A 19,935-nucleotide genomic window follows, 5' to 3' on the forward strand; every position below is an offset into this window, starting at 1 on the left:
CTCGTGTCAGCAAAACAACCATTAAAACTCAAAAGGGTTTCCATACCCGGGGTCTGAGAGTGGGAGGGGAGGGGGCTTAGCTATGTGACTTCTTTATAAATGCACAGTGCCTTTTCATTCCCAAACACTGATAAGCATAGCCACATTGTCTAATCACAAATAAACTGCATCTATTTTCATTGTGAGCAGTTTTTTTCTTTTTACTACCTTATGGCTGCGCTGAGACAGAGCGCTCGCAGCCTGCCGAGCACGTAATGGAACTCATAAACAGTGTTATCACTGAATCCTGAGCCATGGAACGGACTTCCATCTGCTCGCCACTGGAAGGGATAGAAATGAGGAGGGGGGGGGGGGGGGGGGGGGGTGCGCGTGTGTGTGTGGAGAGAAATTCCTACACAGTGCACAATTTAGCAGAGTCCCCTCCCCATCAAATGCATCTGATGAGGTTGGGCCGAGCAGATGCTAAAACACACACACACACCAACGAGAGGAAGGTGACTTGTGGTGGGTACATTTCTGTGGATGAAGCCGTGTTAGCCAATTGATCGGTTTGTATTATGGTCGATACAAACTTCACCTTAAATTCCCATTTGGACTGCAGCTCCTCTCTCCTCATCTGCATCCATCTGCCAGTCGTCTCCCCTCCTGCACGGTGCCATCCCTCACTTCACTGCTGCGACGCTCGCAGCTTTGATCAGGCTCGTTGTTGCTGTGGTGACCAACAGTTTGGTAATTTCAGCTCCTTGATTGCAGCTCGCTGTAATTTGTATAAGTGGTTCTCTCCGAGGTAGAAACGTCCTTTTCTTTCTTTTTTTCCCCTCCATTTCCTTTGACTCTTCTCTCTCTACCTCTCCTATGGGTTTTTTTCCCGCATGTCATCTCATAATGTTTCTCTGCTGCTTCAAGAGAGGCCTCTCAAAAACTCATGCTCGAGTCAGGGGGCACTGGCAAAGTCGAACATGACTTAGAATAGAAGAAGCAGTGAAGTACAGGAGCAGGTATCGAGACAGACGGTGCAGAGAGACAGAAAAGTTCAGGTGTGTCTGTAAGGCTTCAGTCGGCAAGAGTTTGGCCGACTGTAATGCAGCGTGCTTACCGGGGGGGAGTGGGGGGCCTGAGAGGGAGGCCCCCCATGTCTAAATCCCACTGATCGATTCTCCTGCCTCACAGGAGATGGGAATCAATAGTGAGAGAAATCCAGCGAGCCACACTGCAGACCTGGATTTTCCCATTTCAACACATGGCTAACACCCATGAAATGTTATTTTAAAGGCTAAAGCTGATGCCTCTTTGCCCTCTGGTCCGAGCAGGATCAAGAAAAGAAAAGCACAAATATTTTCATTAAAATACCCTAACCCTAATTATGAAATATATAATTTTATAATTTTCTCAAGATAAGTATTACAATTTTCCAAAATTGTTAAAATATTTTTTATAGCATAAATCAGTTCATTTTAAACATAGTTGACATCTGCAGTCCTACACTGTCTTATTATTTTTAATTTGTCTCTATTGAATTGTCTGCCAGAGAACCACACATTCCCTGTCAGAGGTTTTTCTCTGGGGATGATGCACAAGGTGCGGCTCTGCAGCCTTTAAGCAGAGACGCCTGTTTGGGTTTTTCGTGTTTTATTGCTCGCTGTATTCTGTCCCTGTCGTCCTTGGCCGCTGTCTGCAGATAACTAAAAGTAGGCCCCCCTTTGTCATTTGAATCTGCAAATCATCGTGAGGGACAGCAAGGCATCTGATGGAAATGATTACGGGCTCGGAAATAACAGGTTTCTTTTGTCCGGGGTTGATTGTTGATTGGCCACTCTCAGTCAGGCCCTGACTGAGGGGATGGCGACTTCAAGACTCTGAGGACTTACAATGGTAAAATGGCTGAAAAAGATCGGCGAAATGAAAAGCCCTCCCAAGGAAACCTGGAGTGTCGTAACAAGCTGCAGCGTGATTGGACAGGGAGGTTCACACTGATTTGGTATTCCCGGCTATGAATGCTGTAAAAAGGCTATTTACCTTATCAAATTCCCCTGGAATCCAATGATGGCATTAATATCACCATGACCTGTTTATCTTATTTGTCTTTATTTGGTGTTACAGCGCCTCTTCCCTGCTTCCTCCCTGATGATCAGATTGAGTGCTTGTTTGGGAGGTGTTGGCATGCGTGTGTCATGTTGGATAGGCTTTTTATCTGGCACTGTGTCCATGCATTGTGGTGATGCTATCAGTGTTAAAACCTGCTCCTCAATGGGTCCCTGTCAGCCAACAATGGAGAGCGGCATTACCCAGAGTGCAGGAGGACAAAGCCCCCTCTCCTTATCGCAGGCCTGGAATATCCACAGACTGATTTAACTGCTTTTTACCAAGGGGAAGTGTCGGGCTCTGAAAGAAAGAGACGGCACAGAAGAGGAAAAATGGGATTCTGTGACCTGCAGGATGTTTACAAAGAAAGATTTAAAGCGCAGAAATTGCAGATTCATGGGGCGAAATTGGGGGCATGAAATTAAACCATGGAGTGTGTAACCTTAATATTTTTCAAATTATGTATTTTTAATTTAGACTTCTCCCATCCTCAATTGTTCGCCCCGTTTCTCTCCTCCCTCGCTCCGTCTATCTGGTGGTTTGCCGCCTATCTGAGCGAGAGTCTTTGAAGTGAGTGTGCAGTTCGCAGGAGTTCATGGCGCTCTGTCTGAAGAGGAGCAAGACATTGATGAGATGTGCATGGAGAATGTCATTCACTTTGCTGAATTTGCACTGTGTATTGGAGCTTTAATCTGGGGGCACATTTGTTTATTGGCATACAAATGAACATCTGCATGGAGCTATGCTTGGACGCCATGGTCTCAGCAGCTCCCTAATCGCTTAAAAGCCTGGGGATGCGGAGCATGCCAATGAGAGAGCGAGGGAGAGGGAGGCAGCCCCGCCCAAGGCCTCCGTCATGCACTCCTTTATCTGAGTTTCACTCTCGCTCAATAGCTCGCTGAGCTCCCTCCCTCGCTCTCGCTTTCTTCCAGGCCAACAGTTTAGTTTCCAGTTTGCTGGTTGACTCTCTATTGACTTGACATTATAAATAGGGCTTTTTTTGTTGTAACCCTCAGTGGTTAAGACAACAGACAAAACCTCAAACAACACATCTGCATTTATTTCAAACAAGGAAGACTAATTCAAATGTATTGAAAATGTACAGTGAACAGAGGAATAGGACTTTGGTGCTTGGACCCCAGGAGGAAGTAGAATCCAATGGAAGTGTTCCTGTACACTGGTGGTTGTGATGAGAGATGCAGCATGAAGTTGGGTCGTCTCATGAAGGGCTTCTGGTTAGACGGTTTGAAATTAAGATGACCCGGTGGTGTAGTGTGAGGAGGGGTCACTCATTGATCACTGCACTGAGTGTGTCAGATTGTGATTGGATGAAAAGAGAGAATGAGCGGGTTTAGCCTGTGCATGCAACATAGGAGGCCTGCTCAAGAAGAACTATAGTTAGGCTTCATTTGTTAAGTGATGTGACAGTGAAACAAATACCTTCTCAGGGTTTGACACAGGACACATTGGCCATTAAATCTGTAATATATATATATATATATTAAGCTTTCCAAGAATCAACTGCATCAACTTAGATACTCTTTCATTGTTAAAAAAAGTTTTAATTTGTTAGGTACATAATTATTTTTTTTTAGCTTCACCAATAACCTTGTAATCTTTGTTGGATTTCTATTGCTCCTGTAACAAATTTATGTGCTTAGATAATCAAGTGCTTGCTGTGTCAATATTTGCCTAAACTAAAACTGCTGAAGTATAAAACAGGACTTGATTGATGTTATAGTTTCATTATTTAGAGAGGGGTTTAATTAACTAACAACTGATTTAATTGGAGTAACACCTCTGCCAATAAATCACAATACAATTTGACAGCACCCCAAAGTTTCCAAAATATACACTGGTGAGTTGAAACATTATGACCACTCACAGAAGAAGTGAATACCAGTGTAGGCCCTCAGTAGAGCGCATACCTCCGCCAAGGCCCAGCAGCCCCTTATGAAACCACATTTAAATTCACTAAATCCAGATTTGGTTTGGATTCACACCAAATTGCATACACTCATAGATATTAGTCCTGGATCTGTCCCTTGATTTTCTTTCCCTAGTGTATACAGCATCCTTCTTCTAAGTCTCGTTGAAATTCATAGGGTTTTTTATTTGCGTAAACTTGTTTACAAACAAGCATATAAACCAACCAACCAACAAGCGGACAGTTTTGAAAACATGCCCTCCTTGGCGGAGGTAAAAGCTTTGCCCTTATTCTCATATGTTTTGTTTTTTTTACAGTTCTGTGAATAAGCATTATACCTGCCCCAGTAATTGATTTAACATTCCTTTAATCCAAACCGCACGACCAAAGAACCAGTTTTCATATTTAATTCACAGGCAACCTCTGCAGTTCAAGATCAAAGTGCTTCAACAAGGGTTCTTAGATTTTCCTACATGTCTATGATTAATTTACCTCTGCTTGAAAACCATATTTCACGAGCTCACCTTTTCACCCTTGCACGAATCCGTGGGTCTCATAAACGAAAGGAAGTGAGCCGAACAAATTAGTTTCTCATTGTGTTTTTGTAATTTTCATTCTTACGTCGCTCTGATTAGCATAAATGCCCTTGTCTATATGTCTCCTTTGCATTTCAGTGTGCAGAAGAAATTGGAAGTCAGTCATTTATTACTTAATGCAACTGTGTGTGTTTTGTGTGTGTATGTGTGTGTTGTGTATTTGCACTGGAGTCACCATATGTGCTCAGCCTGGAAGATTGCATTCCTCCAGTAATGGGACAGGTCTCAGCAGCTAATAAGGCCTGGTGTTTATCTAGTTTGAATGTCTTGCGATCATAGCATCTGGAGTACGCCGTGGAAATAGAGAGATGGAAGGAAAGATGGGCAGAGACAGGAGGAGCGACTGGAGTGTGGGAGATAAGAAAAGGAGTTAAAATGTATATAGCTCCGTAACAGGTTTACTACTTTAAATAAGCACTTCTCATCTGCAGCCAAATTACATTGTTTAGATTTTCTTTCTTCATTGTGTGTGTGTGTGTGTGTGTGTGTGTGTGTGTGTGTGTGTGTGTGTGTGTGTGTGTGTGTGTGTGTGTGTGTGTGTGTGTGTGTGTACACCTTATGGGCTGTTGTACGTGGGTTAATGAAGAGCAGTGAATGAAATCCTTTATTGTGTTTGATATAATGTCAGCTTCCATTAGGGAAACTGGTGCTGGGAATGATTGCTAGACTATCGGGGCCAGGAGAGAGAGGGTGTGTGGAAGACGGTGTGTTTGTTTGTGTGTGTGTGTGTTCCTCCATGCTTGTGTGCACACCCTAGGGTACGGCACAGACACCGAGTGTGCTCTGTAATTATAAAATCATTAGCAGGTGTCCAGAGGAGATATGAATATGACTCTAATCTGTCCCCACCCATGATGGAGCACTTGTCTCACACTCAAATGTCAACCCGTCGCAGCCGACCCATCGAGAGAGCTCACAGATTCCAATTCCAAACATTTAGTTCCTGCGACCACAATCGATCATAACATGTACCCCTACATACGACAGAGTTTGGTATTTACCAGCCGTTTTTCAATCCTCTGTTTTACTGTCATCCATCTTCACATATCATTTTGGGCTTTATACGCTTTGACCTCCCAAAGAAGAGTTAGAAAGTTAAAATGTTTGCTACCACAGCAAAAGACGACCCCGAAATAACATGCAGCACGTCCCAATGACGTGAAACACGCTGGCAGGAGAACGTCTTCATAGTTCGACGGACTGACAGACGAACAGACGAACAAAAGATCAGCAGGCCTGTATCTGGTCAGACTTAAAGCGAGCAGACATTGTAGCCCTGGCAAGGAGACAAAGTCACATTGTAATCTAGAGCAGAGGGGCGGTTTCTATGGCAACAGTAGGCATCTAACCTACGCGCTGTTGCTTTTGCTGAAATCTGAAATTGGCGAGGGGAGGCTGGCGTTGAGGATAGAGAGATTGGGGAGATGAAGATAAGACGGGGCGGGGGGGGGGGGGGGGGGGACGAAGAGGAGAGAGGAAGCAGATTGAGATAAGGGTGAGGAGAGGAGGGAGGGAGTGGAGGAGATGAGCGCAGGATGATTGATGTAAGGGAGGGGCTGGAGATCATCACCTGACCTCAGTGTTTGTCTCCTGTTTGGAATTTGTTGGTCCACTCAGCATGATAGATTTAATTTACTGATAGCACTTTGTGTCAGTGGGAATTTCTCAGACTGTGTGTTTCTGTGTGTGCGTCTGTTGTGTGAGCGTGTACCCACGGCTCTCTATGCACACTCTCTCTGTATATAGTGTATACTTACCGAATATTGGTATCTGTATCCACGGGGTTATGTATTATACATTGATCAAACACAGCATTTGAAACACATGCTGAATATTGTGTCGGCCCCCCTTGTGTCACCGAAGCCCACCAGGCCGGTGTGGACTGGCAGTGTAGCATGGGGGCTTTATCCTGCTGAAAGAGGCCACTGCCATCAGGGAATACGTTAGCATGAATTGGTGTTCTTGGTCTGATTCAACAATGTCAAAACATTCGGCCGCAGGATTTCCCAGCAGATAATCTCTTCCCCAGGTAAAAGACACATAACCCTAACATGTCTTTTAGGGCGTCCTCTTTTGGCTCAGGTCATGGTCAAGGTCAATGAAACACACACAAAGTCGTCAGTGTCATTGCCGACAAGCAAGAAAAGGTCAAAGATGTGGAATGTTGCGTTTTTACAGACAAATGACATGACGGTAAAAGACAAGCCAGTGTGCCGAGATTACAGCTGTGAACATGCAGCTGAACTGGATTAGTTGCGAAGACAAAAGCGCTCGGGTTAAACTTACACTCCTCAGCAGAGTGTGTTGCCCAACAAGCGGCTTCTACAAGATCACATTCTGAGAGATACAGACGAGTTTTGTGTTGAGCAAGTTACCAGCTGAGAATCTGAAACCTCATTCAGAAGGAGAATTTGTGAAGTGTCAAAAAAAAAGAACGGGACAAAAAAATAGTTGTGTCAGTTTCCATGCCTTGACCAGTCGTCTCAGGGTGGATTATTGATGTGGCACAGGATATTGAAGAGCAATTTTCAGTTATTCTCTGTGGCCTTCTATGAAACAACATAACACCCAACTCATTTTTCTGGGCTCGACATGGTAAAAATTGTTGAATTCCGAGCCTGAGGAAAGAAATGGATTTGTTTGAGATTGACCGGCTCGAACCTTAAAAAATAGCTGCGAGTAGCATCATCATCATCATTCTGATATCAGATGCCTCGTCAAACAGGAGTTCCGACCATTACAATAGAAAGGTTGGTGTGATCTTTAGTATGACCCTTGCAGGACTGTTAAAAAAATTGAAATGGAACTTAATGGGGAAAAGGTTACTTATCGCTGATGTAGATGAAAACTTTACTCGTCAGACCAGGCCACTTCCTTCCACTGCTGCACGATCCAATTCTGACGCCCGACTACTTATTGCAAGTGCTTTCGGTGTTGACAGCATTCTATTCTACTCAGCATCAAGAAGAACCACTTTTGGTAGGTTCCAACCACGAGGAACACCCAGTAAGCGCCGACTTAGTCGTCTCGCCGTCACAATTGGGCCCTCGTCAAAGAGGTTAACATCTTTACACTGCTCATTCGTCCAATATAATTCCATTCACCTCTCAGTCGTTTTAAAGTTGTGGCTGATCTGTGTTTATGCCTATGCACCGGCGGGATGCACGGGGCCTGCAGAGAGACGAGGGTGGGGATTTCTGGCTTGGTGTTGTATCAGACATGTGTTTAACCCTGACCCTGAGCCCGTGGAGGCCTGTGACCAGCCGCAGCAGATGGCCATGCTGCCCCGGGGGCTGCTCACAGGGTCATGGTGGCCTAGGACTCATCCACATGGAGCCACCTCTTCTGTGTGTGTGTATGTGTGTGTATGTGTGTGTTTGCTTGTCAGATTGTGTGGTTGGAGGTTGTTGCGTTAATTAGTACAATTGTTGTTACACTTGTGCTCATGTAATTATGTTTATCGGTTTAATTTTCATTATATTGCAAAGGCAGCAACTTTAGACCCACAAGTTCAAGTACAAATTGTTTATTAACTGAGTGGAAGCGGTAGTGTTTACAAAGAGATGATTATTTTACACTGCACTCACATAATTGCTGCGCCCAATCGAATTATAGCAGATCTACATAGGACATTATCACCCTGCTATTAGCCATTTACAATCAGCATTTATACATATGATAAATGGTGTATACTCACTTTAATGTGGCTGCAGTGATAAGTGTTTAATTATGTGTTGCCGACAAACATGGCTGTCCAGCTGTGCAAACACACAGTACAGATGTGGCCAATAAAAGGAAGAAAGCAACATAAAATGTCTTAGAAAGGGGCTGCTGGGTAAAAAGCCATGTTAAACTCTACTGGAGACATACACAACGTTTTTTCTAAAACACGTGAACTCATTTTCTGTTTTATGATGGCGCTGTATAACACATTGCTGGGGACGTGCTCGGGACGTAACCTGCTTCTCGCCCAATGTCAGCTGGGATTGGCTCCGGCCTCCCTGCGACCCTCAGAAGGATAAGCAGTATATATAATGGATGGATGGATGGATAACACAGTCACACACAGTGCTGCTCATTGTGGGAACTGTTGGGTTTCTCTAGATTTTAAGGTCTTGACCTTATTATGTTATGATTTAGCGCTTAAAATTGAACAGAATTGAGTACCTTTTATTTTAGTTCATTCGTTTTTTGCCTTGGATTTTGTGAGGCACTTTGTAACCTTTTTAAGTTATTATCTATACACACATCTGTCCCAAATTTAATATATATGTTGAATTGGTGTAATTTTTCGTAATTTTTCGTAATTTTCTTCACTGCTAAGGCTGTCACATATGATTCACGTTATTTTTTATGTACATCCAACCATCCAATGAGCCCTTATGCCCAGTGTAGGAGCCTGTACATGAATGCATATTTTTATGATTAAGATTAAGAAGTCCTTTATTAGTCCCGCAATGGGGAAATCTCCATGTATATATTCAGGCTTTTATCTATGGTATTGTTTGCAATTAGGGAAATGTACAAAATAACAATGCAGTGATGAAGTTTCTACAAAGCGCTGTTGGACCACATACTGAAGTCTCTCCAGCAATGTGTGCAATATTTCTTGTGTATTATTTGTTGGAGTAAAGCTGCTGGACAGTGTCCCCTGGGTGTAAGGAACTGAGTGTTTATTTACAGGAAACGGTCCTGAATAATGAGTTGTAATGCTGCAGTAGTGAGGGTAAACTCTTTAGAAGCGAGGGACCAGTCTAAGCAGGACTGGGCTCCAGATCAATCCTGCTGGCAGACACAACAACACTGTTGCTTTGCCTAAGTCTCTCTCTCTCTCTTTCCCTCTCCCTCTCTCTTCCTCTTCTCTCTCTGCAGAGGCAGGGGCTATTTTTAGCTCTGGCAGCTCTTTCCCCCCCACTGCACCCACCACCCTCCAACACCACCCATCTCTCTCCTCTCAATTCATCCCTTCATATCGCCCTGACCTCAGCCTCCATGCTAACTCCCTGACTTAGCCCAAATGCACTCCCAGAATGATCCGCCGTGATCCCGCCACTCACCTCCTTTCCTTTCCCTCCTCACTCCTGATCCCTCGTGTGGAGCCGGGGGAGGGAGAGAGGGAGTGCTGGTAAGTTGAGGAGATGTTTCGGGGGTTGCTGAGGAGGCAGATCGTGCTCCTCCTCTGTCTCGTCCACTCTCGTTTCCCAGAGACACGATCTGCGTCCATGCAGACTGGTTTGCCCCATTGTTGGTGTCAGTGTGAGTTTTGATCATACTTTGATTCCTCGGTGAGTTGTTGGGGACTGAGCTGAGTTGATGACTAATTGTCTGATTAGCGCTGGAGGCCGGCCAAGAACCGAAGGGGGACTGCGGGGAAGATGAGGGCTGACAGACAGAAAGTGTGTGTGTGTGTGTGTGTGTGTGTGTGTGTGTGTGTGTGTGTGTGTGTGTGTGTGTGTGTGTGTGTGTGTGTGTGTGTGTGTGTGTTTCTGTAAGAGTAACACAAGTGCAATGTGTATGTTTGTGGCTGAGGGAGAAAGATGGCGAATGCAAGAAAGAGACAAAGTATCGACAGAGAAAGTGAGTGAGTCAGAGTTGTAACATTTACTGTACCGGTACAGAGGAGTCTCTCTTCCTCCGTCTGTTGTTCTCCCTCATTAGACCATGACCACAGTTCTTCCAGTGAGGGCAAGTCAGTCACTGTGGTGCCCTTGAGAGTGCATCTTCAGCCAGCCTCTCTCATGATAATGAGGCAGGCCCCACAGACGCCGCTCGCTCGCACCATGCAGCCCCTGCCCGCCCTCACACCTGCTTCTGCGGGAGATAAGGACAGCGGTTTAAAGGAGATGAGGACGGCAGGCTGGCAGCCCGACTATAGGGGTCCTGCTTGGGGTAAAGGCCGGGAGCTTGGTGCTGAGGGGCTTCAGCTGCTGACTGGAAAGTTTAGTTGGTAATTAGAGCAAAATAAGGTAACACAATGGCATGAATTCACATTATTTTCCTCTTTCTGCTTGGCTCCTCCTGTGAGAGCTGTTTGCCCAGACTCAGAGCGCAGCCAGCTGAGGCTGATAAGACTCCCAGAGAGAGGAATATTTTGAGTTTATTCTTCTCTCTCCATACACATCTGAGCTCATACCACGCGGCGCCACACAAACTGACATTTCCCCCACAACATATGACAATGTTCCTCCGGTGTTCTCAACACAAGTGCGAACATGTGCCCCATACTACATTGCATCTTATTAACAATAGCATCTCCCAGATGTGTTACATCCTTCAATATCTCTGCAGCTATCTGCTCGCCTTTTCATGACTGTCATTCCACATCACACTACTCCTCCTGTGTTCTGTGATGCTGATTATATTCTCATGCTGAACAGTGTGATGGAATATAACCACGACTCTCTCGCTCACCACCGCGAAGAGTCGGGGGCTGTTGTCGGCACTGCTATATCTTCTCTCATCATCTGTCTTTTCACTTTTCTTTTCTGCACAGGAGAATGCCATTTCATACTACGATTCCAAAGCGGATTCAGACTATGTGAGTACAGTACGGACTGCTTCCCGCTCCCCCGCCTGCCTGCCTCAAACCCTCGAATCCCCCTCACTTCCCACCCCTGCCACCCTCTACCAGCAACCCCACCCTCTCCCCCATGGCCCCTGCGATGTTGATGCCCCCCTCTCCCGCCCCGCCTCCGGTCACAGACCCCTGGGCTGTCTGTGTGTGTTAGTGAGGTGACACTGCTTTATGGTGAGTTGGTCTGACAGAGCAGGAGCGAGGCCGACGTGCATGTGACAGTGACTTCAGCTGTCCTCCCCCAGTCCAACTTCTAGAGTAATCTCTCTCCTCACCCCGGACCCTAACCACGTCAGCTGCAGACCTCTGTGCCCTTCAAGAACCCCTTACACAATACACAAGCCACATCACGCATTTATATACCAGAACACAATCCCTGCCACGCATGTCAATCATACTGAAGAGTATAAATGACATTCAGAGCGAGGCCTGCGGGCTGAGTGATGCAGCTTCCTCCACAGAAGACATGCAAGGCAGCGGTGGCACTTCCTCCAGGCTGGCTGCCACCTTTAGTTCCTCCTCAGGACACGTCCCACTCACAGCCCCGGCCCGCTGATTGATTAAGTTTCATGGAGGAGTGCGAGAATCCCCCTCCCGTAGATCACCAAAGCGCCAGAAGATGGGAAGAGAGTGAGATAGAGAGGAGAAGAGAGTGAGAAAGGAAGGCGCACGAGCAATAAATCATGGTGTGATTTTCTCTTTGTGCACACCACTCCTGTGATTAATGACACAGCGCTTTAGGGCCTGTCAGCACATCTAATTGGAGAACATCGGTCATCATTAACATGGCACACTGAGGCCGAGCCAGTGACACGCCCCCTGACCCCCCCCCACTTTAGCAGCCCCACCACCACCCAAAGACGGCAGCGAAGGTCACGCGGGGGTCATTCCTCATCCCTGCAATCCCAACAGCCGCCCACTAGCTACTCCTCTTGCTGAATCTTGATTCCTCCCATGATGACCTTTTTCAATTAAGTCTCCACCGCCGGAGTGAAAACGCTGTACTATTAGAAAGATATGATGAGAATTCAGTTTCACTAAAGGTAAGTGACTGGTAGACTCTCTTATCCGAGCCCTGTCTCCTCTGTTCATTATCCTGTACTCTAAACCCTGTTAATTTCTCCACTTGTCACTGTACCTTCGATATGAAAGTGTAATGTGATCATTTAAAAGTCAAAATGTGCCAAAGCATGTCTGATATCCACCTTCGCTTTTAGGTTTACACGAATGCATGTATTATCATATCCCATTATTACACACACATACTTAACTTTTATTTTTAATTCCTTACCTCTCCACTGCCCAGTTTTACTAAAGTAGAACTATACAGTCACTTTCAAGTCTTATTTACTGCAGATAAAAATGCATGTATAAAATCAGCCCCCATAAACGATTATAACAGAGAAAGCATTCTGCGATATGCAAAGCAAATTCTGTTTTTAGTTTACATCATCCCACTTTCACTGCAATACTTTTATACCCAGGCAGAAAAATGTTCTTAATCATATCCTTAGGCACTAATTTACTTTACTTGACAAATTTTCTGTTTTTCTTTTGAGGAATATTTTAAATTAAATCCGTCAAAAGCAACTGTTTGTGTAATATTATGTTGGTTACAAGAGCTGCATTTTTCTCTTGGTCTTTCTTGCACTCGATCAATTGCGCGTACACACACACACACACGTACTACACACACACACACGTACTACACACACACAGGCTCACAAACGGCAGGTTTCAGGTTAGCCCTGGTCGGCTGAAGGCGGGAGCGGGAGAATCTTCAAAATGTCATCTCTGGCCTCTTCAGCCTTTAATTAAACCTCGAGAACGGGGGGAGATAAAATTAACAAATTGGGTAATGAATTGAGCAAAACAGGTGGTGGATGGTTGAAGAAAATGAACCAATCAGTCTTTCCTGTGTGGATTTATTCCGCTACTAATTAGATGCTGCCTTGGTTAATTATGATTGGGCTCTTCTGAAGAAAGAAAGAGAGAAAAAAAAAAAAAAAAAAAACTCCTGCCTGCCCGACATTGACAGAATTAGTGTCAGACTGAGTGATAAACAAACACCTCAACCTTACAGTTAGTGCTGGTGAAAAAAAACGGCATCCGTAAACTAATCAGGTTTAATGTTAATAGGTAGTCAGTCGCAAAAGTGTGTCAACAAATCTGCACTAAACTTTAATTCAAGGATCGGAAGCTCTGTTCATCCGTGACTAAAGTATTTGTATTCAACAGTGCATTTTACTCCTCTACATCTTGAGTCCTGCTTTGATCCTTCCCTCTTTTCTTTCAACTTAAAACATCCTTATTGAATTAGAACAGGAGATCAGAGCACAACACGTACAACGTTAGTCAACTGACGGCCACATATTTACTTTATTTGTTGTCAGACAAGATCTTACCTCATGTTAATGATCCGTCAGATGAACTCTCACAAACGCACCCCTCAGTCTTTTTGTTCTACAGTTAATGCTAAAATTAACCATTATTTTGAATAGTTGCACATTAACAGTCATTCTTTTTTTAAATCTTTGCCCTGGTTGTTTTTAAACTTTTAGTTAGAATGATATATATGTCCTTTATTTCTAAAATGCTCTCAGATTTAAGAATAAGAGAAGTTAATAACTGCTTTTACCAAACATTTAATTTGATGATAAATAAAAATGATAATAATAATAATACATTGTTTTGTAAACAGGGCTTTCAACAATGACATTTAACATAGGTTCAAAACAGTGAAAGTATATAAAATACACAAGATGAATCAAGCATAATAATCCATGTGTTGAATGTCAGGTGTATCCACTCAGGACATATTCATCCGTCCTGACATGTTTCACATCCATTTCATGAACTGGTCTCCATCACAGCACTGAAATGTTTCTTATGTTGACTTTCAACAGGACCTTAAGCACAACTATCCCCCGGCTCGTCCCACCGACAGCTTGTAATTGCATTTTAATAGTCAATTAGAGTTGGCCCATCAATCAGTTTATGCCATGGACATGGGGTTTTGATTTAATCCCCCCCCCCCCCCCCCCAAAAAAACAACACCAACAAAAAACCCAAATAGTTTATAACACGTCAGATCCAGTTAACCAATGCCACTCTATTTAAATGAAACTCACAAGCTGTATTTTAAAGTCAAATTTGTTTTGCAGCAGCCGGAGCGCTTGCGGAATGACCAGAGATATGAGTTTTTGTTTTACAAATATCCAATAAGTGAAGGCTGATGAAGGATGACTAATGAAGGGAGAATGATCGAGGCATGGCGCCTCACTGTGCTGAGGGCTACTTCTCCACGGCGCTGTACCAAAGAGCTCGGTGCATGAGCGCACATTAGTTAAATCGTCTTTATTTCACAAAGATCCCTCCATGGCTCCACATCGTATACTTTAATATTTGAATCTTGATGTCGTAGACGTGACCTGCTCAGTTGGTCTACGTGCTGCTTTCTTAGAACGTATCTAACAGGGTTTTCAGTGAGCAAGATCAAGAATAAGTTAATAAACTCAGCCGGAGAGGGACGTTCTATCTCGCTGCCATTTTTTTTCCCTCCACATCCCACAATCAGTTCCTCCTGTGGGAACAGGCACAGATTGTACTCTATTGATAACTTATCTAGATAAAAAGCTTAAATGTCAGTTTTGCCTTTTTTTTTAATCTTCTGGCTTTCTTTGATATCTGACACTTTTCCCAATGCAATATGTATGTCAGGCTTTCTCGTCGTGTACAACGCCACGAATGAGAAGATGAACAGGAGCCAACACGTTTCTATTCAGATTTAGCTTGGGAGCGTCTCTTTTTTTGTTTTGTTTTAAGAGGCGCAGGCGAGAGAGAGGAGACAGCGTTAGGAAAGACGTTATCATTCAGACGGATGGGAGACTAAACAGTGATTAAGTGGTGTTGGTTGCTAGTTATTGTTGGGGTTAATTTGCCCGGCACCTCGTGTGTCTGTGATAAGTCATCTCGGGTACTAATGACTCTCTCTGCTTGGTGTCTGCTCTGATACTTAATGCTGTTCTCTGATGAGAGGGAGGAGATAGAAGCGCCGGATCCTAAAGGCAGAGAAAAGTCACATTAATTGATATTTATATGCTTAACAGTACCTGAAGGCTTTGTGATTTTAGCCCTTTTTATAAATAAACTCTAGAAAATGTCCTTCAAATTTGGTACGGAGTTTGCCTTTCACATATGAATAATGCAGCAGGATATTATGCAGGTTCACGACAACAGGAAAATGTCCAGAACCAGAAGGTGAGGGGTGGAGCCTGCGTAGAACACGGCCTATGAATTCAGCTGTAGAAATCATGTGTTTTCGTTTGTGTGTGTGTATGGTATGTGAGATATTTGCATTTTTTTCTGTTTAGTCACGATTTAGAAATGTCATCGACACACCCACTCGCTCGCTGTGAATTTTGTATTCTCGCATTGGCCAACTCTGACATTTTATTAATATATAAATAGCCCCTCTGGAAAACTTCAGGAAAAAGTCTTGAGTTAGGTGCAGGTCTGAAAGCAGCTTATATGTGCACTAGAAAGTAAGATCAGATTCATCATGTGTACCAGAGCCACAGATGGAGGCTATAAAGCCACAAAGAGATGGTACCATATTTGCATGTTTCCCTTGTTTTTCTATCCACTTGTATTTGTTTGCTCACTCAGATATATGTGTGTGTGTGTGTGCGCATGTGTTTGTGTGTGCATGCAGGCGGAGGACGGAGAAGAGGAGAGCCTGCTGGATAGCACGTCTTCTTTGGAGCTGGAGTTTGTGGACGATCCAAACTTCAAAAACAAGGTCAACTACTCCTCCAGTGCGGTCCAGATTCCTACAGACATATACAAAGGCTGTAAGTACATAACAATACTTTCTCTTAATTATTGTTCTGGTGAGTGAGTGACTTTACATCGGCTAAAGAAATTCCTCACAGAAAGAAGTTTCCGGGTTTGAACCTTACGGCCGACCAGGGCCTTTCTGTGTGGAGTTTGCATGTTTTCCTTGTGTCTGCCTTGGTTTTCTCCAATTTCCACCCACCGTCCAAAGACCTGCAGCGTAGGTTAATTGGAGTGACTGTTGTTTGTCTCTATTCAATGCAGTTCAGCAATCTTTATTGGCTTGACATTTACATGTGATGCCAAAGCTCATTATGGAAGACAATCAAAGAATCATATCAACAAACGCAACAACAATAGTTATTAAGAACAAAATAGAAAAAATACAAAGGGTTGATGATGTTATAATAAATATTTACAGATTTCTGTGTCCCATTGGTGTCTGTTGTTGTGACAGGTCATCACATATTTAGCACATTCCTTCTTTTCCGCACCAGAATCATTTATCCCTTTGTATACATTTTTTCAGATTTGAGGAAGAATTCCTCTCTTTATATTTCTCCGTTTTCTGCATTGTGTGAAGAAGTGTAGCTCTGTCTCTGCACGTCGGCCCTGTGTTGGACTGGTGACCAGTCCAGGGTGTACTTCACCTCTCAGCCACTGTCAGCTGGCCCCGGCCGCGACCCTCAAAGCACAAGCAGAGTAGATAACAGATAATGGATAGATGCTTAAGGCCTGTTTTGTTTGCTGAATGGTCTCTTACCGTTAGCAGGTTACCTGCTTGTCAAGTTTTTATCTTTGGATTTTGTGGTATTTGTTGCACCCTGACAGCAGATTTAAAAAAAGTATTGTATTATTTGAATGTGTGATGAACGACATCTCCTGGCTGTCACACAAACTGCTTGGTCATGGATAGATCTTTTGACTCGACCTCTCCAGTACGTTAGCTCAGTCTCTCCCTCTTTTTATGTCAGCTTGCACTTTAGCACACTAACATGATTTTAGATGACAGACGCTCTCTCACACCACATTCCTACTGTATTTTCTTTTTTTTAACGCATGGGCATTGGCTGTGTCACTTGTGGGCCCTGCCCTTCGTGCCTGGCACCGCGCTGCCCCGCGGACATAACACCCTCCTTAGACTGCAGCTGCCAAATGGACAAAAGGGAACACATGTACCTTGGGGGACTCTGATTTTGCTTGGCATGTTCCCTCTGTTACCCACCTCTAACCTTTTGGACACTCTGTCCCGGCCTCTTTAAAGACTCAGAAACCAGAAGCCGTGTGCAGACAGACAGACCGACATTTTCGCCTTGGCAAATTTCTTTTTTTTTGTCAAGCTCTTTGCCGTCTTTGTTGAAGAGGCAGTGTATGGCACCTTCCTGTAACAATGCTCTCCAGCTGTGTCTCCAGACGAATCTTGTCTGAATTAGACACTCTTGGTTCAGGAGGAGATGTCAGAGGCCACGGCTAACTCACAATAGAGCAATCAGGCCTGCACATTGTTCCCGGAGCCATTTTGTGCCAGCTCTGGTTCCCCTGTCTGAAGATATGAGTCAGAGAATAAAGGCCTCTTGATTGAGCCCGGTGGAGACCAGACAAGCAGAGTGGTACAGTGCATAGAATTAGGTTTTTTTCTCTTCTCTTCTCTGGAAATGTTTACTATTGATGTTGTGTTGCTAGCTCCCATTGCGCAGTCTGCTGTGCTGAGATTGTCAACTGCCGATTTTGTGCCAACTCAATTATGAACGTGCGTTGTGTTTTAGGTGTTGGTGATTTAAAAAAAAAAAAAAACAGTAATGAAACACTTGTTGCTGCTCAAATTCTGAAAGACGCTTTGCCAGCAAACCCAATGACGCGATTGTAGAATTTATAATCATCAGTCTTGACATGATAAAGGTGCAATGTAGACAAAGTTAAAGGGAAACTCCAAAGATTTGACACATTAGCATCTATTTACAGGTCCTGCATGGACGTGATGCTACAAACTATTTGTATGTTATTCAAAGCCTTTAGATTGAGCTGCTCCAAATCTGATGATTGGAGACCAAATAGATGTAATTTGAGTCGGTATATGTTGGGTCAGAAGACTACATATTGGAAAATGAAGAAAATCCTTTTTGCCGTTTTGATGTGTTTTCCAATTTTTGCTGCTGCACTGGCTAATGCTACACTACTGGGAATCTTTTCTTCTTCACTGCTCTAAAAACAGTACTTGCCAGTGGCAGTACATAGCACCTGCTGTTTTGGAGCAGCAGCAGTGATTTCCAGGAATTGGAGTTTTATCTGTGTGGAGCTAAAATAGTTTAAAGACGTGGAATTGGATCAGAACATGTATTTGCTTACTCGCCAATGCCCGAAACAGCATTTTCAACAGGAGGTATTTCCAAAGCTGGCATCGGTATCGTAACTCCTCTTGTTATTTAATAGGAGTCTAGTTTAACAGAACATATGAAAATAACTACCCATTGCTTTCAAGGGACAACGACAACAAGTAAGTAACAAGTATCACTGAAGCACTGTTTTAATTAACTTATCTAGCAGAACTTTACTTCAAGCTCATGTCACAGAGTTCAGGTTTGTAGAGTTTCAATAGTTTTAGAGAGAGATGGTAAAAGGTGGATTGTTCTCTGTGTGTGGAGTTCTACTCTGGTCCTGCCATTGGGAGCCTGCAGGGCGCCTTGGAGAGGATGTCTGAGGAAACTAATGTGGGCGGATTGTTGTCCTCTTGGTCTGCAGAGGTCTGGATCTACAGTATATCTGTGGGTATAGGATAAGCAGAGGGAAGAAGTGATGTGAGTGGGTAGATTGAGTGCTTGTTCCTCAGGGGGAGGCCAGAGGAAAGGCAGAGAACTGCAAACTATATAATGGAGCACAGTCCAAAGTACAGCTCGCAATGCTTAACGGTTGTTGTGAAATTCACAAGTGTTGTTTATTAGCACTCGCACTTAATGTAGCTCACTTTGATTTGTACACATTGTTAATGTACTGGATAAATTGGCTGTTTTCCAGAAAATGGCATCTTAAATTTCCAGTCGCATGAAAATGAGCGTCCTTGGAGAACGGCACAGATAGACTGAGAGATAGAAAGAAAGGGGTGAGAGGGGATGGAAGGAGAAGAGACACTTTAATAATAGCAAAAAAATATCGTTCTTTTTTTTTATTGTGATCCTTTCAGCGGCTAAATGAGGCGGTGTATCCATCCTGGTTTGATTTGTCTGCTAGGCCCCATGTCCGTTTATTGAGATTGAGAGTGTTCCCTGAGCGCAGTAATGAACCATTTTATGATTCATTATCCCACTGCTGATTCCTGCTGCCAAGTCTGCAAACTTTCTAATTAGCTTAGGTCAAACATTCATACAGTTTTCTTCTAATTATCATTGCTTATTACAGGATGGACATCGCAACCCAGGCTCGGGGGAATAAATTGATGTGGGCAGTGTCATCCGTGTATTCTCCATCTGAATGTTACAGACATTGTGAAGAACAGACAGTGATTTGCTAAATAGCTGTCGAGGAAAGGCCTCTGGGTATATAACGTTTAAAATAACTGAAAAATAAGGATGAAAACAGTGAGCGAATACACAATCATTCTTTATTTTATAGATTCATTGAACCTCATTGGTAATTGGACATTGGAGTTCGTGCTGCAGATGGAGGATACTAAGCCAGATTGGGTCAATTTTCAGTTGCATGTACATAACAATATGTTGGAAAATATACACCATTGTATATCAGCCTTTTTGAAAAAGAAGTAATTATGTGTGTACAGTGTACACATAGTGGATGCCTACATTAGTGTGTGTGTGTTCGAATAAGCAGCCACTGTTCCCAGCAGGGTATGGAGAGAACCACCACTGAATGTGGGAAGTCCTTTCATTAAATTTGAAGTTTAAATCCGCTGCATGCGGCGCCGTTTC

General features: G+C 43.8%; 1 protein-coding gene across 1 annotated transcript in view; it reads left to right on the forward strand.

Annotated features, from left to right (window-relative positions):
* cacna2d2a (calcium channel, voltage-dependent, alpha 2/delta subunit 2a) overlaps positions 1 to 19,935 on the forward strand; it is a 149,488-nt gene that overhangs the window by 79,207 nt on the left and 50,346 nt on the right. The window contains 2 exon segments of the mRNA XM_034586584.1: positions 11,099 to 11,143; positions 15,894 to 16,032. Coding sequence (XP_034442475.1) covers positions 11,099 to 11,143; positions 15,894 to 16,032 — 184 coding nt within the window.

The sequence above is a fragment of the Hippoglossus hippoglossus genome, chromosome 5 (genome assembly GCF_009819705.1).
Source record: "Hippoglossus hippoglossus isolate fHipHip1 chromosome 5, fHipHip1.pri, whole genome shotgun sequence".
Lineage (NCBI taxonomy): Eukaryota > Metazoa > Chordata > Actinopteri > Pleuronectiformes > Pleuronectidae > Hippoglossus > Hippoglossus hippoglossus.